This window comes from Sitophilus oryzae, unplaced genomic scaffold, assembly GCF_002938485.1.
Source record: "Sitophilus oryzae breed Bouriz unplaced genomic scaffold, Soryzae_2.0 scaffold_1809_pilon_pilon, whole genome shotgun sequence".
NCBI classification, from domain to species: Eukaryota; Metazoa; Arthropoda; class Insecta; order Coleoptera; family Curculionidae; genus Sitophilus; species Sitophilus oryzae.
In genome coordinates, this window is record NW_022146512.1 from 853,953 (window position 1) to 881,418 (window position 27,466).

The 27,466-nt window shown below is 29.9% G+C and overlaps 1 protein-coding gene across 1 annotated transcript in view; it reads left to right on the plus strand.

The window, feature by feature from the left end:
• Window positions 1-27,466, plus strand: part of LOC115883095 (protein son of sevenless) — a 48,930-nt gene that overhangs the window by 1,088 nt on the left and 20,376 nt on the right. Inside the window, exons 4-11 of the mRNA XM_030901375.1 lie at window positions 7,422-7,586; window positions 16,813-16,991; window positions 17,101-17,261; window positions 20,828-21,041; window positions 24,073-24,161; window positions 24,214-24,375; window positions 25,609-25,778; window positions 25,836-25,981. Coding sequence (XP_030757235.1) covers window positions 7,422-7,586; window positions 16,813-16,991; window positions 17,101-17,261; window positions 20,828-21,041; window positions 24,073-24,161; window positions 24,214-24,375; window positions 25,609-25,778; window positions 25,836-25,981 — 1,286 coding nt within the window. The remainder of the gene's footprint in view (window positions 1-7,421; window positions 7,587-16,812; window positions 16,992-17,100; window positions 17,262-20,827; window positions 21,042-24,072; window positions 24,162-24,213; window positions 24,376-25,608; window positions 25,779-25,835; window positions 25,982-27,466) is intronic.

Consider the following 27,466-nt stretch of genomic DNA (forward strand, 5'->3'; position numbering starts at 1 on the left):
TTTTGTGAGCATATTTATGTTAATTTAGAGCATTTTTTAAAAATATAGAGAGTTCTACAGCATGTCTCCACCCTATACATATATTAATTAATTTTCGGATTCTAATAGAAAAATAAAGGTGAGCTTCATTAGAGAAGTATATGACTAAAATGCAAGGTTTTTGACATTAACACTAAAAATGAAGAACATTTTCTTTTCATTTCAGTAAAAGCTACCTAAATTCGAATTTACTCAGTATAGCCCAATATGTGGTTAAAATAACGACTGTATTTTAAATCAAACTAAAACTTGGCCCAAAAAGTGACACAGGGTTAGACAAAATTAATATTGAACATTGGTCACCTTTAAAAGCAAATTACTCTTTTATTTTAAATGAAATACCCAATATATTATTTCAATATTCAATGAGGAATTCATGTCTCTTCAAAATACTATTAAGGTTGCCTACCCATCAAGCTAAGATTTTCCTAGGTATTTTCGTTTTTATGATTTAGTGTCAGTAGATTTGTAGAGTTGTATTTATTATTTGCTAAATCTAGGTGGCTGTAATAAGTCTGATGTTACTTCAACATAGCTGTGAAATTAGTTCGACTTTAACAACTAGTTATCATTTTGTGTCAGTTAAAACAAAAAAAAAAATCTTAGAAATTTGTCAAAAATGTAAACTGATCCTACATCAGAAAGAATTGATATGATTCTATTAGTTGGTGATTGCAGTGTGTCACCTGCAGTCATTTAATAGAATACTTAAATGTTCCTAATTTATCTAGTCTTGACTTTTTTTTTATGACAGTGTTTACAAAACTCAACCAACTTAGACAACATGAGAGAAGTGATTGTGACTGCTTTTCGAAGTAGAACTTCACATATGCCTTTTGACATGAGAAGGTCTTTTGAAAAGAGAATCATTTTATGAAGTTTTTAGTGCACAGGAAAGGAAATATTGGGCATTTTATTTCATCTAGCTATTTTTTGCGTCATCTAGTTTTAATTCCTGTAATGATTATAAAAAAGAAAATATATTTAAACGTGTATCTTTTTATAACGGTTGAATATTTTACTCTAAATCGTTTGATTTTTGTTAAATTATAAAAAGGTATATCACAGCCACCTAGATTTTATCAAATATAAGAAAGATCTACTGAGGCAAAATCATAAAAATGAAAATATCTAGCAAAATCTTTGTCTGAGGGCTAGGCAACCTTAATAGTATTTTGAAGATATATGAATTCTCCATTGAATACCGGTATAATATACTGGGTGTTACATTTAAAATAAAGGAGTAACTTGCTTTTAAAAGTGGCCAATATTCAGTATTAATTTTGTCTCACCCTGTATAACTTTTCGGGACAAATTTTAATTTGGTTTAAATACCAGGCTAATAAATATCAGGTTATACAGAGTAAATTACAATTTAGATAGCTGTTATTGGAATTTAAAATTTATTCTACATTTTCACAAAATGTGAAATATGTCAAAATCCTTACAATTTAGGCATATGCTTCTTTAATGAAACTCACATTTATTTTTTTCTAGAATCCGAAAATCAATTAATATAGTGTTCCATTTCAAAAATCCCACTTTGATGCGTAACTTTTTTTGGGGACACCCTGTAGAACTCTATATATCTTTACAAAATGCTTTCAATTAACCTACATATGCTCTCAAAATTTCATTTCGATATAAACTCCTGTTCACCTTGGAGCCTCCACGTCGCATGAGACGCGCCACCCTGCACAGTGGTTCCCAGATAGGTCATTACTTAGAAATATTAATTTAAAAATGTTTGCCTGAAACTGTTGCTAATACTTTTCTTATATTCCCCTGTAAACGATACATAATAAATAACAAAATCAAGCAAGCCTAGTGTAGCGCTTTTTTTTATTAGAAATGTCACATTTTTGCTACTGGTATCAAGCTGACATAAACAGTTTTCAGATAACGCTAATTAATTACTTATTTTATTTTCAAAAAGTACAAAATTTGAGAATCCCCCTGTAGCTTCGAAACCGATCAAGATAGCCCCGATCCGTTTGCGCCATTGTTATTTTTTCAAAAAAAGAACCCGAGACTGCAGTATCAAAATTTGAATATTTCTTACGGTTTCTTAGATACCCTATAGAAACAACCAAAATGGTCCACCCTGTACATATGTGCAAACATAATCTGTATACCTTTCCGAATAGTTAGAACTTAAAATGCAAATCACACGAACTGGGCCCAATTTTTTTAATACATGTTACATTAAGTTTTTTATATACATTTATTTAGCATTTGTTATCAATTTCTACTAAAAAAGGTGCAGTCAAGCTATATCTAGATATAACAGTTATAACCGCGCAGTTAATTAAGGGGAACCACTGTGCCCTGTACTGAATCTCTACAGAATGTTTATGTGGTAATTTTTGGGAAAACTGGAAATCGTCCCATTTTCACCAAAATTGGTGCACACCCTATTTTGAGGTCGTAGATTACGAATCTGAATAAATTTTTTTCTGGCGGTCTCTTACCGTTTTTCAGAAACGAAAAATTATTTCAATATCGAATTTTTCTTAATTTCTCATATTTTTAAGGTTTTCTAGCGCATATTCTGTTAGGTATTCAATAAACAATGAGGTTTTTGCTATTTTCTGTTACTTTTTTAACCAATTCTATGCATAATAGAGGAAAATTTGCTAAAATAAATTTGTAAACAATTTGAAAATGTTGGGTTATGTGTTTCTGGCATATAAAGCAACGTTGCCAATGCTAAACCTAAATTTAGCGCCTTTTTTTCGCTCAATCTGGTATTAATATGGAGTGTAGAGGTAAGGAGAAATAACTCTTATGGGACTTTTATTGAAAAAGTGGTCACAAAATGGGAAGAATAAGGGTTCGCCAAATGACCACAGTGGCGCTAAAAACGCATAAATCTAAAAAATGAAAAGTAACCATAGATCAGACAATAAAAATAAATATAACCAAACATTACCCAAAAAAAATTTTGTTTTTATTTTTTAGAATATAAAATAATTATTGTTTATCAATATTTTGTGCTTTATTTATTATTTAACAATGGTTAAAGTGTGTGTGGTGCGAAGTTGATTGAATAGCTGATGGAAAAATAAAGAACAAAGGCAAAGCCTGTAAAATACATAATTATAATTCAGTATTGTATTATTTGTATTATATGTAAAAATTAGAGTCAATCAAAAGTGTAGTAAACATTTTTCGTAAGATTATTGACATACATGTTACAAAGTATATTTTACAATCCTTTCTATAAAGTTACAACCTGAATAAAATTTATTTTTAATGATTTTAAAGTTTGACAGACATGCACAAATTGTTGGCATTTTTATAAACAAATAAAAGTAGGAAATAAATAAAGTTGTAGGTACTTTCAAAAAATATAGTTAACTGTAAGTGCTGTATTTTAATAATCTATCAAAAATCAAAATCATCAGGATAATATTAGGTATTGATTTTCAAACAAGAATTAGATTACAGCGATGGTCAAAAGCATTTAGATATTGCTTTGAAATCTACAGATAAGGTATGGCAGTTTCGTTTTAAAGAACAAGATGTTAAAGTTTATGATAAAATTGTCATCAGAAATACTGTCCACTTGCAGTATTTACATAGGAAAATGTTGGAGGATGAAGCTCTACCTACTGCCTCAGGTTAATTTAAATTCTGAGTTGCAACAACAGCAACAAGCAAAAAGGGCACCATTAAATGAATATTATACACATAGTATTATTATACAAAAGAAAGAGTAATGTTATACACATAAATATTAACATTTTGTAGAGCAACAACAGAATAAAAACCAAAATATGAACACCAGCAACTAAAACAGGAACCATTAAATGAATATTATATACGTAAGTACAATTTGATTGAATAAAAACAGCGTCAGCGATGCCTATGAAATGAAGATTGCTGTCATTTTATATGTAAAATGATATGGAGAATGTCATCGAGATGTTCATTTCCAAGCCAACTGCACGCCGTGTTTTTTCGATCATACAGTATTATTATACACATAAATAGTAATATTATACACATAAACATCCCTTGATAGAGATCAACATTTTGTAGAGCAATAACAGCATCAAATAATGGAAATAATGGACCTTATTGCACAAATCAAAAACAAAATTTCAGCATTACTACTTTATTGGTTATATCAATAAAAGAAATTGAGTTTATCAGTCTAGATCCTACAAGCAAGCAGATCTATCACATAATTTTAAATGAAGATTTATCTATTATAGTATGTATAAACACTTTGCATCTTTTATTCAATGTTGTAATGAATTAACAAATTCCAGGTAATTTATTCTAATAACGAAAAAAAAACTTTAGACCAAAAAATATTTTCTTCTGATGAGGTTTATGAATATTAAAGTCTGTTGAAGTTTGGCCATTATGTGTTGGTATACAATTTATTTATGATGTTACAGTAGTTAAACCATCCGAGTACAAAACATGTTTAAAATCCACTATTCTTAGGGCGGATTTACCCAATTTCTTAATTGCTATTCCTTAATTCTTATTTCTTAGTCTCTAATTTGTAATTCTTAATACACAATTCTTTATCCCTTATTTTTTTAGAGACAGTTATCCAATGTCTTAATCCTTATTTCTTAATTCTTAAAACTGACACTAGTAGATCAAATCAAATCGTTTTTATTTCGCTGTGTTATTGTGTGCAATGAGGTCCATACAAAAAATTGCAGCACTTTCGGGTTTGTTTATAACCATGGCTTGTTGTGTTGCTACTCTCGTGAATCGCCACCGAGGTTGTAGGTGATTTGGGGTTCGCCCCATGAATAGAAGAAAGGACATGGAAGGCAATTTTGGAACTCTAATACAAGACATGCCTTCCTTGGAATGGGACGAACAACAGTTCACAAAATACACCAAAAAATTAACATTTCAAAATTTCACGCATGCGCATCTACACGTTTTCCTTAATCGCTAATTCGTAATCGCTAAAAAGTTAAAAGTTGGGAACTTTCAAAATAAAGAATTACGAACCGTGGTTAAGAATTAAGGATTAAGACATTGTATAACCAAACTAACTGCATAACACGTATTTTATCTTTTTATAATTTAGCGAATAAGAAATAAGAATTAAGGAATAGCAATTAAGGAATTGGGTAAATCCGCCCTTAATGAATGGAAACTACCAACTTGAGAGGAAGCTAAGAGAAAAGTTCTATTGGGTGGACTACAAGGAAAAGGGATATACATGAGGATCTGGAAGGGCTATAACATTACGTCTCAAGCCGTGGGACAATAGGAAACGAAATTCAAAGGAAAATATTACAATACGTGGGATGCAAATTATAGTGCAAAGGATTGAGAAAAAGAATTATTAAAAGTAGTTATTTTTATGATAGTTAAACCATCCGACTACCAAATATATTTAAAATCCACTATTCTGAATGAATAGCAACTACCAACTTGGGAGGAAGCTGCGAGAACGATTCTATTGGGTAAACTACAAGGAAGACATGAGGATCTGGAAGGGCTATAAAATTATATTATTCCACGTCCCAAGCCATGCAAGCCATGTTGGAATAGCTGGGAGTGAAAAAGAAGATAATCCTGCACACGATTCTTGTCTAGAAGTAGTTGATATTAAGGTAGTTAAGCCATCCGACTATCGAACATGTAAAATCCACTATTCTGAATGAATGGCAACTACGATGGCAAAACGTAAATAAATACTTGTACAGTATAAAATTACATTATATTGGCTTAATTTTTATACTAAATAAAATGTGTTACGTTATTTTTGACCTGCATTATATTTATTTAAATCCCATATCATCAATTAAACTTTAAATAAAGTTTTCCTAATTATAATTAACATTAATTTTAAACTAAAGCTTTTTTTCATCTTGAATGAGATTTACGAAATAACTTATGAGAAAAATTAAAAAAAGGCTCAGTCTATTGCTTCTGAATAATTGATAATAAAACCACATGTTGACTTACTTTTATACTAAATAAATGTAGGTATGAAGTTATTTTAAAGCTGCATTATATTTATTTTAAACCCATCACCAATTATTACTTTAAATAATTTTTTTCTTAATTATAATAACATTAATTTTAAGCTAAAACGATCAGAATAATGTTTTCGTCGTCTTGAATGACATTTGCGAAATAACTTATGAGAGCAATAAAAAAAGAGCCTAGTCTATTGCTGCTGAATAAAAATCTGTAATTTATTTCATGTGACATAAAAATAAATTTGTATTTTTTTGAAACCCGCGGCTTCACGTATATGATTCACGTCAAATATTTATGTCTTTTGAATCAACTGTTCTAAAAATGTTCGGCGCATGTCTTAAATTTTAGGTTTTTGCTACAGCAGCGCCATCCTAATTCTTCCCTTTTTTTGACCATTTTTTAATGCACGGAGTTGTTTCTCCTTACCTCTACACTCCATAGGTATTAAGAAAGGCGGTCGCCTTCCCATAACTGCTATTTTACCAACGAGATCTAACTATTTATAACCACGAAGTTGCACGAAAGAGTTTTGATTGCATTGGTTACAACTTCTATGGGGAGGGGGTTAATCTTTTTTTTTTGTTATATTATATCAAAATAATATTAAAACCCTCCGCAAAGAAGTTGAAACCAATGCAATCAAAACTATTTCGTGCAACTTTGTGGTTATAAATATAATATAACAAAAAAAGATTAACCCCCTCCACATAGAAGTTGTAACCAATGCAATCAAAACTCTTTCGTGCAACTTCGTGGTTATAAATAGTCTTTATATAACTCCTTTGCGGAGGGGGTTAATCTTTTTTTAATATAAGAAAAAAAATATTAAGCTCCTCTTCATAGTTGAAACCAATGCAATCAAAACTCTTTCGCTCAACTTTGTAGATATAGATAGGTATATTCAATATTTAACTATTGTCAGGGTATATAATTTATTTAAAATCCCTAACCACCCGAATACAAGAATGGCAACGTGGCAAATTTTCAAATTTCAAGAATTAGTTCTAGAATAAATTTGTCTCTCTCATTGCATAGGAGAGAGAAAGAAAGATATGTGAAATGTCAAACTTCCATCTGGTCTCAATTTTCTTTGTTATTTTGTTAAGAAAAGTGTTCTTCAGTAAAATTTTGGACATTTTTCGATCCTCAATCAAGTGTGGCTTTTAGATAAACTATAATATAATGAAAATATAGTGAAATTATTACTTTATAAGAATTATAAGGGCTGAAATAAAGAAAAAGTCAATGTTGCAATTATTTTCCGTTTTTCTGAAAAACGGTAAGAGATATCACCAGGAAAAAAGTTCAGATTCGTAATCTACGACCTCAAAATAGGGTGTTTCCAGTTTTCCCAATAATTTTTCATTTTGAAATTTGAGCAATTATTCACATTAATTTAATTTTATTTTTAGGAACTATTGTTGTACAAGGTAGATTCCACAGTGTCGCTGTTTCTAGTTGCTGTGCTAGAATACATTTCTGCCGACATTCTGAAATTAGTGGGCAACTACGCAAAGAACATCAAGCATGTTGAAATAACTTACCAAGACGTTCAGATTTCCATGAAAGTGGATAAGGTACCATATTGTTTTAATGCTGTTTATTGTTTTAATTTGCTGCTTACTAAAAAAAATTAACAAATGTTTTCAAAAATATAATTAGAAAATTTAAATAAAATGATATTAGAAAATATATTAAATATATTGTCACGAAATATTTATGATTGATATTTTTAATAAGAAAGGAACAATATAAAAAATAATAAAATTAGAGTTGCTATAAAAACTGCTTTTTGCTTTTCACGCTGCGCCACAAGCCCACATTCATGGTACGTAGCAGTTATATTTTTTTTATATTGATGGTACTGACGTGCATGGTAATTTTTTACTGAAAACACTATAGATATTTCTGTTTTATTTTATGATATTATGATAAATATTTTTAGATAAATTGTATATATTAGTTACATTCTACACATTTAATTAGAGAAATCTGAAATTTTCTTTAATGCTTCTTAGGTCTTGTTTTTGTTGACTGGGCTGTGCTGTCTCTCCTTAAAAATTAAAAGTGAAAGGTATTATTACATTATTTATTGTTACTTTCATTTTTATTTTAAAGAATAAAATAACTAATTATTTAAAATTAAAAAAAATTGTTTTATTAGGTTGCGTTATGGGATTTACTGAATTTTTTGTAATCAATAATAATTCTTAAAAATATTTATTAATAAGTAAATATTGAAACTGATTTACTGTAAAGTCCATATTTTGTTTTTTTTTATATGTAAATAGACTCTCCATCCACTCATATCAACATGGACAAATATATTTTCTATATTTTATTATGTTTATGGTTTTAAAGTGTAAATATACAAGTCTATCTATTTATCAATTATAATACTTCATTTATTCTTGGAAAATTTGATACTCTTGAACCTTGTTTCTAAATATTCTGATTTTTTTTTATTTTCTTGGGATTTAGGTTCGGGAAAACTCTGATTAAGTTTTCATTTGGTTTTTCATTATCTTTATTTGGTTTTTAAAGGAAAAACACACGTTTCGGCTAACATTATGCTTTCATCAGTGTAGTGTCTATAACAAAGTACAATTTCAATTCACTTATCACAAAAATCTATGTTAATTTTTTTTTGGAGAAAAAAACATTTATACAATCACGAATACATAGTTACTTCATTTATTTAGTTGTTAATTAAAATTTTGTTAAAATAACTGTATACTTTAAATTTTTCTTTAAATATGAATATTTTTGCGATATTCTGGAAATATTGACGCGAAAATCAATATAAATACGTTTTTCAGTTGAAATCTCTTGTTTAATGAAATATGAATAATTTTACTACACATAACTATTTTTTATCACTCTGGATCTATGTTTTCCTGGCGTGATATACCGGGTGCGTCTCAAAAGCTCACCCTTTTAACTTTTTTATTTTTTCAAATAAAAAAACGAGATTTGGTATGTTAGTAAATTAGGAGGATTGATTGGAGTATTCAATTGTTTTTGGTCACTTTCTGTTTCACCGGAAATGACTACAACTTTTGTTTTTTAAATAGCACTCTCGGTATATTTTTACTTTATTCAATAGAAAATGATACTCTGAATAGAATGACATATCATATGTCAGCTTTTGACATTTTCGCTTTAAAAAAAATGTATTTTAAATTTCAATCTAGAGTGCCATGGTTGTGTTGAAAACACTAATTTTTAATTAAGGAGCCTTGGAAAAATAGATTTGATCGTCTAATGTTTTTCGTGTCTTGTTCTGGCCTGTTAAAAGATGCCCAAATCGTATTTTTAATCATACCTCAATTTTTTCAAATGGAACAAGGATGGTTCATTAGTATATTTGAAAAAAGCATTTTTTTGCAAATAATTTGATACCACATACTTTGTATTTCGAATCAAATTGTCGTTATGAACCGCATGTTACAATTTCAAATAAACCATATATTATGCGTAAATGTCAAATGTCGACATACGATATGTCATTCTATCCAGATATATTATCAGATAAAGTAAAAAATTTAGAGAGTGTCATTTAAAAATCAAAAGTTGTAGTCATTTCCGGTGAAACAGGAAGTGACCAAAAACAATTGAATACCAGAAACGTATACTAACATACCAAGTCTCGTTTTTTTATCTGAAAAAATAAAAAAGTTATAGGGGGTGAGTCACTTTTGAGATGCACTCGGTATACATGGTATGTTCTAGTTGCGATAACACATGGATTGTATTGTGTATGATATGTCATTTGCTTTGTATTCATAGGCGTAGCAAGTCCTGATCTCATTTATACTATGGTCATATGATATAAAAACATAAAATAAAATACAGTTTTTATCCATTATCAGAAAATAACATGTGAGAAAATAGTTAATAAACAAATGTTGCTACAATCAAAGACATCTAAATGGGTAGACAGAACACACACTCCATTCATAAAACTCATTTTTTTTAATCATACATGGTTTGCCATTTTCATGAGAGTTAAAAAGGGATGGGTACATAAATATGACAACACGGTTGAGTTTCGTCTATCTTTCTGTCATTTGGCTCTATCAGTGGCGTGGCGGTGGCGTGATATTTTTTTTATCAACAATTGATGAATTTTATCAAAAACTGATTGGGATTGCCGCAGACCAATTTTCAGAGGTCTAACTGAGGGTAACTCTAATTTCACAATCGAAAGCGCCAACAAAATAAGAAAATGTATGTACTTTTGTAATAATCTACATATAACTAAAAGTATCTAGATACGCTACTGTAAGCATGGCTAAAGGTAAAAAAACGTAATGAGACTTACCGTCGAAATATCAATTCCGGGTTAGAATAGTCCACCTTTTTACAAACTATGCACTGGCGAACCATCTTAAATAGTTAAAAACTACTTTAAATAGTTTTCTTTGCAATAAACACTAATCATTAATAGAAAGTTGTTCAAAAACTCACAACCGCGCGCTGTCAAATATAAGTTAAATGAAAAAAATGAAAACGTCAAATGTCAGCTTAATTCCTACAGATTTCGATAATTTCGTAGTAAAGATGAATCCGCAGCGATGCTGCTAGTTGTCATTGTAATTTCCCTAATATAATTTAATTAGAACACTAAAAATAATTTCAAAGGTATAATCCTGGCACAATGTATGTATATTAATTGAAGTTATATACGTATACAAATATTTAATTTAACGTTTCTATAGGGGTACCCAAAAAACATTAATAACAATAATAACATTTGGAACTCGGACCGTATTCTATCACATATCGCGTAAATCTGTCATCATCGATTTTTGCGGAACACGGTTCGTGATCGCGATAAAATGTAAATTGTTTTCTCTCCCTTTATTTAGATGTGTTTGGCTGCGATACAGTCAGTGTATACCTGATGACTTAATTTTTTTTTGGAAAAATATGTATCCACAGTGTTAAAAGACCCAGTGCAATAGTTAACATTGTTAATTGTTTGAAAGTTAATATTTATTGGTTAAGCAAGTTTATGTAAAAAGTTAATGAGAAATTTGGTATCTTTCAAAAAAACTATTACTTTGTATATGGCACACAGATTTTTTAATTTTTCGATAGTAATCTAAATGTGCTTGAAGGATATATAGACAGCACTACTTATATTTTTTTACGGACAAAATGACGTTATGCTAACACTTATATTTTGTTTCTTATTCTCTCCTCACTCTAGCTTATATTTAGTTGCTTGCTCTGCTCTTTTCAGTTCAATTCTCTTTAATTTGCTTTCGACTACTCTTTACCGACACTGGATATTTTGCATTATTAATAAATACACGTATATAAATAATTTTAATATATATTTGAAAGCACTTTTATATTTATGTGCACTGTTGCATGTAAATGTCACGTTGTATGTTTTGTGGATATCTAAAAGTAACAGAATGATGATATTCTCGAAGAAAAGGTACTCCTCATTTATTCTAGCCTCTTGTTTATGTTTTTTATTTATTTGATAAACTTTATATCAGTACGTACTTCAACATATGTAGGTCCGATTCTGCTTTTTTTCGTAGTTACAGGGCGTTAAAATCATAACAATCTTTCGATTTATTATAATTTTCTTCCAAGTACTTTTAGTGATTCCAATGAAATTTTGAGGATAAAAATTACTATAATTGCTACATATTTTAATGCTAAAAAAGTGTCGATAAATTTATCAGGGACGTGCATATGGGTTATCACTCGAATATTTTTCAAAAAAAAAACATGTCCGCTACTGACTTTTTTCTTTTGATATCAAAATTGTGTAGGGCGTTTAATGCCAGTTAAAAGTTATCTCTTGATATTTTGTCGAATTCGGCCTCTTTGATGAGATAAACGTAATTTTATTAATCACAATTAATAAAATTAAAATAAAAATAAAATTAATAAATTATATATTTTACCTAATTTAATATTAAATATTATTATTATCAGTTATTAATTCTAATAGTCTAACCTACAGCAATTTCAAATAAAAAAATAATGGTATTTAGGATTATTACAAAAAACCTAATTTTAAAAAGATTTAACATCCTGTAAAACTATTCTATGCATTTCCATACCCATGTTTATAGGGACTTTTTTTCATATTTTTTGAAGAGGAGTCAATGAGCACTTAAATTTTTTAAAGGTTGCTATTAGACTTGGATCAATGCAAATTAACAGAATTGCGTTTATCTCATCAAATCGACAGAATATCAAGAGACGACTTTTAATTGGCATTAAACTGCTTACACTATTTCGCCAACAAAAGAAAAAAGTCATTGGCGTACATGCTTTTTTATAAGAAAAATATTCGAGTTATACCCCATATGCACGTCCCTGATGAATATGTCGACACTTTTTTAGCTTTAAAATACATATGTCGCATTTATAGTAACATTTATTCACAAAATTTCATTCAAAACGTTAAAAGTACTTGGAAGCAAATTATAATAAATGGAAAAAATAATAAGAATTTGACACCCTGCAGCTACAAAACAAAGCAGTATCGGACCTATGTTGATATGAAAAATAAACCTTATTTTTACGTGAGAAATGTCCCCACGAGAGATGTCAGTTTTTTGAATCACCGTGTATACATAAGGGCTTCAAGTACCCCTTTTTTCTAATTTATCTATATTTTTATATTCTTTTTATTGCAATAATTACTATTTACAACTATTGATGGGTTGTCAAATAAATAAGAGCTTAAGCTAAACATTTCTTAGTTTTAAGTATAATGCTGAGGAATATAGCTGTAATTGTGAGAATTTAAAAATTATTTAGTTAATGAAATTCACACTTCACACGCCGGCCGCTTTTCTAGGAATTGTTGATCTTTTACTATTAGATATTTATGTATGTTTTACACTACATACAGAGTAATTTATTAAAAGAGTGATGGACTTATACGCAGCGGCGTAGCGTGGGTTAGGGTCTCCTGGGGTGGAGAGAAAGTTTGCCGCCCCTACAGAATCAAAAATACGCCTTGGTAACAATTTTTTGCAGTCCCGCCCGCCCCCGCCTTTCTACGCCACTGCGTATACGTGTAATACTGTATAATCGTAAATAAATATAATTAGCTTGATTCTGGAAATTATTGCTAAGTAATTTATTTTGGCAACAAATATATTAATATTAGACAGGATTGGAAAAAATCGTGATTTTTTTTAAAAAATCCAAAAAATCAGATTTTTTTTATTTAAATCAGCTTTTTTTGATTTTAATTCAAAAAAATATTTAAATCGGATTTCCAAATGACTAAACTTATTTCCATTTAAAGTCCTATCCTAAATGGCTAAATCTTTATAACTCTGCCCGATACCGATAACATTAACAACTCTACGGCGCGTGTGATTTTTCCACATCGGTCACTAATATATTCCGCAAAACAAATCGCTTGCTTCACATCAAAAGGATTTTTTTTCAAACATCTCAAAAATATTAACTTTTATCATTTGAACGCCTAGGCAGTTCATAAAAGAAAAGCACTGTTACGCCCAAGCACAAAAGAAAAGCACTGTTACGCCTAAGCACAAAAGTACAAAAATATTAGTAGTGGGAACTATCGAATGAATACTATCGAAACATTCGATAGTTGCAATTCATTCGAATAATTCGATAGCTAATAAGAAAACATTCGTTGAAAACTATTCGAATAAAAATTATCGAATAGATGCGTCATCTGCCTTGAAATATTGTATTCTAGTAATTCGGCAGGAAAAACCATTCATTTATAAAATTCATTCATTTATGAAATTCATTTATTCGTCAGGATCGATTATAATAAAATATTAACTGGATTTTAGTTGTCGCCCGGCGACGTAGGTTTCTTTCCGAGAAACCCGACAGCAATGCTATGAAAGAAGCCGGCATCTTTGATTTTTTGCGGAGTCATATAAAGATAAGGACACATTATTTTTTTATTGAGGTGCTAGTATTTACACAGAAAATACATTATGAAGGGCGCTGTTGCCATATATTGGTATTAGTTGATATTAGCAAAGAATATTATTGTTTGGCTTTAGTTAGTTAGGGATAGTATGTTTATATATTTTGCATTTTTTTATTAATATTCTGTTGTTACACTGCAATAATACTTGTTATTTTGGATGTAGGAAAATGATTTTTAATGTTTTTAAGCAAAGACTGGTTTAATAAAAAATAATAATAACAGTAATAATTTGTTATACCTATTGACAACAAAATTTAAAATAATTTAATATAAACATTTTTTACGTAGTAGCAAAATATAAACAACAAATTAGATGTCAAAATTATTTATATTAGATCCTATTTAAAAATAATATAGTCTTTAAATTTTTTGGCAACGTTTTGGTTTATTAAATAATAATAATTACAGAACTAATTTGTTATATTAACAACAAACTTTAAAATCATGAAATATAAACATTTATTAATTTTCTAAGCATGCAGTGTAATGGAAGGAAAATATAAATAAAAAATTAGAAATCAAAATTATTTATATTAGCTACTTTATATTTACTATTTAAAAATAATATTTACTTTTACTGGCATTTACTTTAAAAAATAAATGATATATTTCTTCGCAAAAAAATACACGTAAGAAAATTAGCATAAACAAAATACAAACATCGTTAGCTTTTTTTTAAATTGGCACGTGTAAAACTTTCAATTTAATTTTCTCATCCCATAGTTTGAGTTCGATAACTATATATTTACTTAACCACATTACTTAAATATGATTATTAAGTTCAACTAATTCATATTATTAAAACATCTAAAATACAAATATGTATTTTTAAAATTAATTCTAAGTTCATCTCATCTCTCTTAAAAATTGCTACTTCTCAAAATTTCCCATTAAAAAATAGACCATATACCATATAAAATAAAATAATTGAAAGATCGGGCTACGGAAAATCACACAAATTTTCGGAAAATTTTTGACCACCTGACCATGCACACAATCGTCAATTAAAAAAAAACTACTATTTTAGTATTTTTAATATTTTAATAAACGCAAAAATAGCACAGTATTTATAAGGCGAAGTTATAAAAATTTGGAAGAACTAATAATGCACTCACGCACACAAAAATCAAACGAATACTAAATTTCATTTATCAAAATCATTCGATAGTCGTGGCTCAACGATAACCATTTAGTCGCACGGCGAGGTTGTCACATATGCTTTAGTATACAAATGAATGAATGATTTTATTCGAATAAAACCATTCGATAGTTGAAATCATTCATTCAGTAACCATTCGATAGTCTAATTCATTCGATAGTTCCCATCGCTAAAAAATATACTATTAAACTGATATTAAGTGTCAAATTCAAGGAGTGTACAAATTGTTGCTCGATTACTGTTCATATTATTTGCAATGTTTGAAATTGATTAAAAAATTATTTGTAATGTTTCAAAAAAATAGTATGTTCTATTCGGAGTAAAAATGTAATTTTTGTGCCTCCCTGTAACGTTGGAAGGGTCCTTCACATGTACATCGTCAAAAAAAGTATAATTTTTACTCCTAATAAAATAATACACTATGTTTCGGAAATAGTCTTAAGTCGAAAATGAAATTAGTATGTATTATCGAATGTCAAAGTATAAAGTACTTACTGAGATCAAAATGTCTGTAGGAATTTGGAAACCAATCAACCGTTTCAAAAAAAAATCAAGATATTTTCTGACAACGATATTGAACAATTATAGATTCTTGGTAATGAAGATATAGTCTCTATATCAGAAGAACCTATATAGTTCTGCACTAGACTTTGCGAATGATATGTATTCGAACAGCGAGTTTTTGTCACTTATACATAAATTTTAAAATAAATCTCTGCGTTTAGCGGTCTAATGGATTCACACGAAATTACTTCAAAAATCGGTCCAACATTTAAATTGATGAATAGATATTTTTATATAGTTTTATAACATTTATAATTATTTTTTGATTTATTATCTGTTATAGAAATATTTTTTCTAGTTTTCTGGAACACTTTTTTATAACTTTTACAGTTATTTTTTTATTTATTATAAAGTTTCAATAAAATTATTTTTTGATTTAAATCACATGATTAAAATTAAAAAATCACTTGATTTAAATCATGCCAACCCTGATATTAGTGACTAATCTGTTATCACATTGCGACTGTGATTTTATAATTACAGTATAACTTGAATAGTCCGGATAGTCGCTAGTCCGGGCACTTCAGTTATTATTCGGGAATTTTGAAAAAATCATGCGCGAATCTCTAAAGCAAAAACGTTTCTATTTTGTTTATGAACTGAGTCTATAGTCCTGCATTTGATTATTGAGTGTGTTTATTAAAAAAAATATATTAGATTATCTTCATTCAGGAAAAAAAAATTGCCAAATTGTCCAGCAGATTATGACACCAAAATCTGCAGTTTCAAATTTAAATATCAGTTGTAATAGAATTTCCAAACACTTTTTTAACAAACGTTTGCTGCTAAAATAAGATTGCCGAGCTATCAATTTCAGAACTAAATAAATCATATATTTTTATGTCAATTCACACAGTAATTACGAGTAATTTAATGTCTTTTTTTTGTATACAAAAATATATAGTTTGTCCAGATAGAGAAAAATGATTCCGCCAGAGAACGTAGAAAACTAAGCTATTTTTGAATTAAAATAACGACAGACAGCAACTGTCTTTTTAGATATAGTCTTTAGCTTGGCAGACTATATCCATATCACTTTATATAACTACCGTTAAGACAAGGCTATATGAATACTATTAATCAGTAGTTTTTATGAGAATATTCTAACAAATTTTAGGCTCTTATGGATATGTTCTATCAGGATGAAGGAGGGGGTAATCTGACTGAACGTATGAGCGAAATACTTATTTCCGCAGCTCCAAGAACGAGTTTGACGTATGAAGAGACTGTTAGAGAATTAATAGCATCGGAGAAGGCGTATCTTAAAGAACTGCACATGATTATTAAAGTTTTTAGGTAAAATACCGTTATTATAGCTAAAAAAATTGTGTGTGCACTATATGTGCATATTTGAAGTGAAGCTTCTTGCTAACAGCTGTTAAAATGTTTATGAATATTTTTTTAGGGAGGAAATAAAAAAATTAACTCAAGATCCTCGTGATATTGAACTGATATTTTCAAATATTATGGATATCTATGAACTAACCTACACTCTTACTGGCAGTTTAGAAGATGTGATGGAAATGGCTCAAGAACAAATGCCGTATATAGGAAGTTGCTTTGAAGGTAAGTGCCGGTATTACTGTTCCACCCATAGACTTAAAATAAAATATAGACTACACTATTTACATCTCAACGCGGCCAAACAATCTTTTTTGTACACATGTTTACTTCTGGGTACAGTCGACCGAGCCTTCCTCATCTAGCCTATATTGTCACGTCTTTAATATTATCAATATTTTTTTTCTTGTTATACACATATATTGAGATATTAATACTACAATTTAATAAAATAGGTTTTAATATTCCATAGATGTATTAAATAGTCCTTATACTACTAAATTATAAGTCGGATACTGTTTAAAAAGGATAAGTTCTTTACAATATGACAACACCGATTAGAAGCGAGGAAGCCTATTTCATTCATTCATTCATTTATTACCTTGTAGTACGCGTCGCACGTGTGCGGTAAAGCTTTGTTGCCGCTATGTCCCCGGCTGTATTAACGCATTTTCTTAGCTTGTAGTCCTTAAGTGTTTATTTTATTGACTTTTTCTGTTCAAGAACTTTAAAATATGGTTCGCCAGTGCCAAATTTGCAAGAAATTTGACTTAAATAATCCATTTAAGTCTTGAAACGACTTTCGACCGGTAGGCAACTCTTAATTTACCCAGAGTCAGTGGCATTGTTGTAGAAAGGCGCTTATTTAAATAATAATCAGAATCTAAAATAACATACAAAAATTTTAAAATGATATTACATTATGAAACAATATTTTTAATATACCGGGTCGTCTCAAAAGTGGCTCACCCCCTATAACTTTTTTATTTTTTCAGATAAAAAAAACAGATTTGTATGTTAGTAGGTATATGACATAAATTAGGATTTATTGACGTATTCAATTGTTTTTGGTCTCTTCCTGTTTCACCGAAATGATTACATCTTTTGATTTTTAAAGGCACCCTCGGTATATTGCTACTTTATTCGATAAAAAATGACACTCTGAATAGAATGACATATCATATGTCAACTTTTGACATTGTCGCTTAAAAACAAATCGTATTTTAAATTTCAATCCAGGGTGCCATGGTGTTGTTAAAAACACTAAGTTTTAATCAAGGAGCCTTGGAAAAATAGTTTTGATCGTCTAATAGGTTTCGTGTCTTGTCTATGCCGGTTAAAAGATGTACAAATCGTATTTTTAATCATACATATGTCAATTTTTTCAAATGGAACAAGGGTGACTTATTAGCATATGTGGCAAAAGCATTTTTTTATGAATATATTGATACCACACACTTGGTATTTCGAGTCAAATTGTCGTTATGAACCGCGTGTTACAATTACAATTAAACCATATGCGAAAATGTCAAAAGTTGACATATGATATGTCATTCTATTCAGAGTGTCATTTTCTATCGAATAAAGTAGAAATATACCGAGGGTGCCGTTTAAAAATTAAAAGTTATAGTCATTCCGGTGAAACAGGAAGTGACCAAAACAATTGAATGCGTCAATCAATCCTAATTTATGTCATATACTAACATACTAAATCTTGTTTTTTATTTGAAAATATAAAAAAATTATGGTGATGAGCCACTTTTGGGACGCACCCGGTATAATAAAGACAGTACCGAGTTAAATAAATGTAGTTTTCATTTTATCCACTTCCTATCACCTTCCTTGCTTTAATGGAACAGATTTATGTTTTCTCTAATTTACATAATAAAGCTTGATTTTCATGCATCCGTTGTCCGACGATGCGTTGATACGATTTAATTTTATTAGTAGAATTTAAAGACTTTGATTGGTTAGAAAATAACGCAGTTTTTGAATTTATTGCATTTTCATGCCTCCGTTTATCGGATATACGTTGGTGTTATTTTATATTTTCGTTTCCATAACGATTTTGCTATTTTACTTATATTTTTATTATTGTTAGATTAAATTTGTCAAAAAAGTGTCAAAACGTCCGTTATCGTATGAACGGGTCCGTTGACGGGCTGAAGTAAAATATTTACGGATGAAAAGTGGCGCGAAAACTCTATGTCCAATCAGAGCACCGTCGGACCAACGTATCAACGTATAACGCATGCATGAAAATTAAACTTAAGACATCACTTAACCAGAAAAAAAATTACAACAATCATATTTTTTTTCTCTCCCTGTCGCCGATTATATCTGTGGAATAGATCCTGTTTTGATTAATATTAGGGGTTGTAAATGTTTGACTAAAATTAATAATTTATTATTAATTTCAAAAATTACGTAATTTCGATTATAACATTTCTTCTATAACGTGTATTTTATTATTTCTATCCTTTTTGGACTCTAAGATGTTTTTTCTAAACTTTTATTTAAAAAACCTATCCCAAATCTTAATAAAATATAAAAAAGTTTAAATACGATATATTTTTAATTTAATTATAGCTTCATTAAAATAAAAAAAATACCCGGCTATGATACAGTGAGTTCAGGTGTACTTGAGAAACGAAAGACAGTGTTGTGTTTCTCGGCAGAGTCGTCAGGGAACGTTCGTTACGACAGAGACAACCTATCTATCGCTCGTGTCGCACTCGTTATAACCTAAAACAATAACAAGACATTGTCTGACCGCATGTTCCAGCTATTTATGAATGAGATGCTCAGTCTATATTTTATTTTAAGTCTATGGTTCCACCTATCATGCAGTATACTACTACACTCTAAGTCATGAAAGATACATTGTCTTTTCAGATGTATACTTTGCATTTTTATTACAAGTAATAAAAAATAAACCAAATAAAAAAATTGGTCAAGTGCGAGTAGGCCTCGCGCACGAAGGCACGAAGGGTTCCGTACCATTCATTATCTATACAACATTAGACACTATATTATTATAAACTTCCGATTTAGCTGAAATTTTGAATGCGCGTATAAGTAATTTAAAAAAAATTAAGAAACACATTACTAAAAATTGTATTAATCAATAATAAATATGGAAAAGGTAAATATGTAAAAATATGCAAAAATTAAAAAAAAAAACGATTAAAAGAAAGTCGCCTTGACTAGGATTCGAACCTGCCTTACTACGCCTGCAACGTCATAGCAGCGTAAAGTCCTAACGCTTTTCTACGCGGCCACCGAGGACTTGAAAGATTCTATGTAAAATTCTTACTTAAAATATAATGTTTAGTGAAAGTACTTTTTTATTTATAAACATTTATTTAATTCTGTTTTTAATATTTGTTATAGCGGCAACATAGATACATTATCCGTAAAAATTTCAACTGTCTAGCTATAACGGTTCATAAGATAGACCTTTGTGACACACGGACGGATAGCGAAGTCTTAGTAATAGGGTTCCCGTTTTACCCTTTGGGTACGGAACCCTAAAAAAAGAATGAAATAGCTAGCTCCCGGCTCTAATGTATTTATATAGAAATATTTGACTCTTTCTCTCTCTAATTATTTCCTTCAATGTTTACAATGCAGATGCGGTAACAGTAGAGCTGTCTGCCAGATTAATGTTAGTAAAGGCAGAAGTTATTAATGACTGATTTTATAAATAGTAAATTAAATAAAATACTTTTCTAATTTTTTTAAAAACCATTCGCGAAATAGGTTTACTTATGCAATCGTTTATTTTTCAGAACTGGCTGAAGCCAAAGAATTTGATGTTTACTGTAAATATGGAAGAGATGTCACGTCATCAGTTTGTCGGCAAACTTTGTTGAGTTTGTTATCCAGACAGCAGGCTGCTCTGAATACGGCTGGTCAGGGCATGCCATTAGCTTTAAAGTATTGCTTACCGGCATTACTAACCCACCCAATTTGGCATTTCTTTTCCTATATGGATTATATTAGGTAAGTGAGAATATTTAGCATCTTTGTTATTGCCATATACCGATTCGGTCATCGAAACTGTGCGGTCTGGATTTTAACGTGTAAGACAGTGATGCAGACAGCTTAATGGAAAATCATATGTATTAAAAAGAGATATAAATTGGGACACATTTCTTCTATGCGGTATTGCCGGATTTTGTATCAAAATTTCAAACCGCACAATTATACTCTGTTTTTTTTCTCAGGTAAGATTTCGACAGACGATGACAGTAGAAAAGCAGATGACGTCCCGTCCCATACCAATCTATTTATTTTACTAAAAAAGTTTCTAATAATTTTTAAGTTAACTATGGGTGGGTTTAAACATAAATCCGTCATGCGTCGTCTCTTGTTGTTTTTAACCAGTTTTATTGGTTTATTTCAAAAATGACAGATCGTATTTCAATTTTATTGGTTTGACGGAACGATCAACGACAAACGGATGCCGCGCGCCGATGCGTATGAACTCGTCTTTAGATTTATGACGCTTGTCAAAGTCTTGCCAAATTATAGGTTATAATTTTGTGTCAACTTTTGTCAAATGCCCTGCGTTTTGGAAGATGATGCATTTTGATTCGTGTTATAACGTGTATTTTGTGTCTTTTGAAGTCAAGTGGAGGAAAAATCGAGTGAAAATTAACTGTAGACCCAGAGCACAGTTTATGATTAATACTCGCTGCCCAGGCAAAAAGTCTTATACACCAATAAAGTTACCATCAATAAAGTTCGTATACCATCTCGTCGTAGATAAGTGCATCTCGAATATGGTAGAAGGACCATTCTAAACACATACTAAAAATTGGAGTAGCTGTAAAATATCGACATCACACGATAGGTAAATAATGGATTTTAATACTGGAGAAAAATAATGCTAAAATTTACTGGTTTAAAAAAATTAAGATTAAAGTTAATTATAAACCTTTAAGGTATAAAATTTGGGAAGTGTTATTATTAATAAAATAGTTTGTTTTATTTATGTTGTTTTATTTATTTCTGTGGAATATTACAAATTTGTATTTGTACATACTTAAGTTATATTGATAAATATAATCATAAATGCGGGAAGTTTCATAAAGCTTGACAGTAAGAAATAGTTCTTTTATATATTTTTTGGTATGTGGTATCTTGTTCTTGTTTGTTTTGTATTAACATATACCGTTTTTTATTAAATTAAATAACTCGATTACATTTTTTCAGTTTTATACAGTTTTTTTCACAATATTTTGAAGTAATCACTTGTCAGTTAAATTTTAAATATATTAATTTCCTGCTATGCGTTCCAGTTGTACCAACTTATTTCTTTGTAAAATAAAATAAACTACTCTGAAATTAAAATGACCGACACATCTATCACTGTCAAAGATCTTCTCGTTGGACAGACTATAGGCGTTTACAAAAAAATGTTGCATCTAGGGTTGGAACTTTTTTTTTCACTATTGGTTACTACAGCTGTAATAGATTATATTTAGTTTTGATATATTATCATCATTTCAGTAGTATACATGAAAGTTTTTAAAATAGCTGATATTTTTCTACACACGTTTTCCTACAAAAGTAAAAAACGGCAACGCTGTATGCCGCTTTTGATTTTGTATCTCTGTCTGTTAACCGGTCATTTATACATTATACATATTATTCTCTGTCACACGCATTAAAATCCAGACCACATAAATTGGATGACCAGCAGGGTATGTGCTAATGACAATGTTTGATTTATTTTGAGACTTGAAACTGAGATAAAAAAAGTTAGTATTTTGAGAAGAATTTTCTCATTATGTATTTAGTATTTAGGAATAAGCATTTTATTTATTGAAATGAATGGTCTTATAAAAGTAACAAGAATATCACATGAACGAAAAAAAAACAACGTTAAAGTGGTCTTTGGAGTGAGAACCGCTGATAATTTGGATTGAACAGGCTGGTCATTTATCAGATGGTATACTGACCATTTATCAGAAATTGACTTAAAAATTTGACTAAAATTCATAGGTAATGTTAATTTAGGAAATTTTTGGATTGAAATCCATTTTTTAAAAATATTTTACGGAATAGGTTTACAAACGATTGGTGTTCCTACAGATTTTTTTTTTCACTTCCTCATATGACATAGGCGTTGTCTTAACTGTATATTATCAGTGATCAGTGATTGTCATTTCAGAGACCACTGTGACGCCATTTTTTATAAGGTATGGTCTTTAATCAATGGAAATTGTTTCTAAATATTATTTAAATATAGAGAATACTTTGGATTGTTTTTGCTATAGGCTTGGTGCATTCTCTTTGCTATAGGCTTGGTGCATTGGCTCATTCCGCAAAAAGGTAAATATTTTGATATCTTCAGAAGGTCTAACTTGCATTATAATCTAAAAAAAAATTAGATGAGTTCAACTACGGTAGCGAGTATAGTTTTGTGACCGGTTTTGCTAATGGGGCATAATTGGAGCTATTTCGCCTATAACGAACTTTTTTAAAGGTACATAATTAATTATAAATTTAGAAGATGTTCATAAAACATTTAATCACTAGTTGATTAAAAAAGTATACCATTAATATTGCAAGTTATATTTCATCCTCTCATAGTATATGTCTATTTAATTTTTTGATTATGAAACGAGCAATTTGTTTACTCACTTGTTTCGTCGAACTGCTTGAATCCATTTTTGCTGTTGATCAAATCGGTGTAAGAAATTATGAAGCTATAAAATGTTGTTTCGGGAGAGTTGAATATCCGGGAAAGTTGAGTTATGTTATTGCACTCAACAACGCCCTAAATACGCTCTCCTTTACGCGTTAACATTTTTTTAGACAATTTTATTAACATTTGAAATTGTCACAACACAAGACGCCTAACACTTTTTAACTAGCTTTTTCACTTATTTTTTACTACCCAAAAGAGCGTTACATCACACAAACCTCGTACCTGAGCGTTTTATAGAAAATGCACCAAGCCTATTACGAGATAATTTTGTAGTAGAAATCGGTATGGTACATTTGAACTACTGTTAATTTATAGATTACTAATTGGATTATCACCGGCACCCGAAGACAAGGAAATGTTAACTGAAGTTGAGGGAATGCTAAAACCGCTGCGCGACGAACTAAGTAATATTTGCAATTAATTATCTGTTTATGGTACTAATAATTTGTTATTTAGCTCACTGCGTACCCTCGCAAGCAATGCCGAGAAGCTGCGCTAAGTCAAATCAAGTGAAAACTAGGCGATCCGCGGCCATAGAAAAAATTCAAGAACTGGAAAAAATTGTAGAAAATTGGGATTCAAAAGATTTGGGCCAATGCTGTAACGAATTTGTTAGAGGTAAGTAAATTTGGCGTTGATAATGTGTGGACGTTCGCTACCTCTCTATTGTAATCGCAAAACATTTTCCGATGCATGTCATCAATCATATCGACATTGACACTAAAGTCTATAAACCTGACTAAATGAAATTTTGGCAAAAATGTTTAAATTTGTTGTATAATTTAAGATACCGAGCAGCTCTTTATTTTACATATTATATTTAGATTAAAGCTGCAAAAATTAGTTTAAACCGAATTTTATTATCACTATGTTGGTCACACTGCACCGTTTTCAGCACGGTTGTCGTTTATTATTTGACAATTATCCTAATATCAGTCATTATTTTGTATAATATTGTGTTGTTGTTGTGAGTAATTCTCGTGTTTTTGCCTGTTTTCATAGTCTTTTATTAAAAATTGTACTTTTAAGCACAAACAGTTCTCTTAAGAACTAAATTTTCGAGTTTTTGTATTGCATTTCTTGAAATTGTTTGTTGAAAATATGCCGAAGCATTTAAACAATCGAAGCAAAGAGCTTGTAGCTTCCCTGATACACTATTTTGAACGAGGACGTGGCAATAAAGGTCCTTTAATACCCATGACTGCAGTCAGAGAAGTAACTTTGATTGATAAGCACATTACATCACTTTCAAAGTTATTTCTACGTTAGTTTTTATTAAATTCTGTGATTATTAAATTGTGCATCAATGCACCCTCTTACTTGTTATTACCACTTATTGCGTTGTAAGATGTACATCAATAAATAATCCATAATAACGCTTAAAATAATATTCATAATGGACTAGTTTTTGCCAATATGTAATAAGTAAAATATGCTATAAAACAAATAAATCAATTAATTACTATAATATTAGTTATTAAATGAAAAATAAAACGTAAAAATCTTTAAAAAATTATATAATAAATGTATTGTTTGTCACTTTTAAATTAAGACTCATCCCATAAATCCATCACAATCTGGCAGCGCTATAAGTAAAATAAGCTATAAAACAAATAAATCAATTAATTACTAAAATATTAAATTAAGATTCATCTCATAAATCCAGTACAATCTGGCAGCGTTGTCGCCATCGCTTGTCACTCAAAGTTGATGACGTGCATCGGAAATTGTTTTGCGATTACCATATATCATGTAATTTAGTAAAATTACATTTACTCGTAAGTTGGTTATTGTAAATTGAGGTCAGAAAATTTAACATTTTTATTGATTTTACGTTTTAAATTTTTTTAGAGGACGTATTGACAAAACTGAGTCAGAAAAGACTCACCGAACGACGGGTGTTCCTATTTGACGGTCTTATGGTGCTTTGCAAACCTACCGCCTCATCCAGGAGACAGAGTTCTATACATCACACGTCACACCCAGAGTGTCGGTTGAAGGAACGTTTCTTTATGAGAAAAGTACGTTTTAAATATTATTTTTGCGGAATGTTAGGTTAGACTGAATATTATTTCTAGGTTGACATTAAAGATCATGAAGATACTGATGAAATTAAACACGCTTTTGAGATTTTACCAAGGCAGATGCCTAGCGTTATGCTTTGCGCAAAGAGTTTAGAGGAGAAAAATTCGTGGATGGCCGATCTAGTCATGTTAAATAATAGGTAAGTCGTTATGTGATGCACATGTTTACAGTTAAAACAAATCGTCGCTAAAATGTGATAAACTGCTAACTCCATTATTCCTAATTTTACAGGAGAGCAAAAAACCGTACAAAAAAATATGTACACATGTAGGAAGTATTTTCATTGGTTAATATGATAAAGAGATAAAAATTTTATTTGCTGGGGAACAATAAAACTCAATATTTAGATTTTTTAGACACAATAGGGAGATAGCAGATATTCGTCTTGCAGAAATAAGAAATAACAATATACTTCTGGAGATAGCAACCTTTATTGTCTGAAATTTTGAAAATGGAAATGAATATTACCCAAACAGATTTAGAAATAAGCAATTAAATTTAAAAAATATGATATTCATAACCATATACCGGGTACCGGGTGCGTCTCAAAAGTGGCTCACCACTATAACTTTTTTATTTTTTCAGATAAAAAAAGAGATTTGGTATGTTAGTATATGACATAAATGAGGATTGATTCGTGTATTCAATTGTTGTTTGTCACTTCCTGTTTCAACGGAAATGACTACAACTTTTGATTTTTAAATAGCACCCTCGGTATTTTTTTACTTTATTTGATAGAAAATGAACTTCTGAATAGAATGACACATCATATGTCAACTTTTGAAATTCTCGCTTAATAAAAAATTGTATTTTAAAATTCAATCTAGAGTGCCATGGCTATGTTAAAAACACTAATTCTTCATCAAGGAGCCTTGGAAAAATAGATTTGATCGTCTAATGTTTTTAGTGTCTTGTCCTGGCCAGTTAGAAAATGCTCAAATCGTATTTTTAATCATATCTCAATTTTTTCAAATGGACAGAGGGTGGCTCATTAGCATATTTGGAACAAGCATTTTGTTACGAATAATTTGATACAACACACACTTTATATTTCGAGTCAAATTTTTGTTGCAAACCGCAAGTTATAATTTCAAATAAACTATATGCGAAAATGTCAAAAGTTGCCATATGATATATCATTCTATTCAGAGTGACATTTTCTATCGAATAAAGTAAAAAAATGCCGGTGTGTCATTTAAAAATCAAAAGTTGTAGTCATTTCCGGTGAAACCGGAAGTGACCGAAAACAATTGAATACGTCAGTCAATCCTAATTTATGTCATATACTAACATACCAAATCTCGTTTTTTTTAACTAAAAAAATAAAAAAATTATAGGGGTGAGCCACTTTTGAGACGCATACGGTATTTATAATATCGTCGGTCTAGAAGCAAAAGATACAAGTCCAAAAACGAATAAATTTTAAATGCATTTTTACAGAACTGAAGTAACAGCATTTTGGACTTAATGAATATGAACATAATTTAAAAATTAAACTTATAAGTCTTAGAAGATATGGTAGAATCCTTCTATGCTTATCCTTATTTTTTTTTACAACGGTAGCAGACCGAGCTTGGAAAACAGTGCTGTAATTATAGGATGAAAACAGCGTGATTTTATTAAA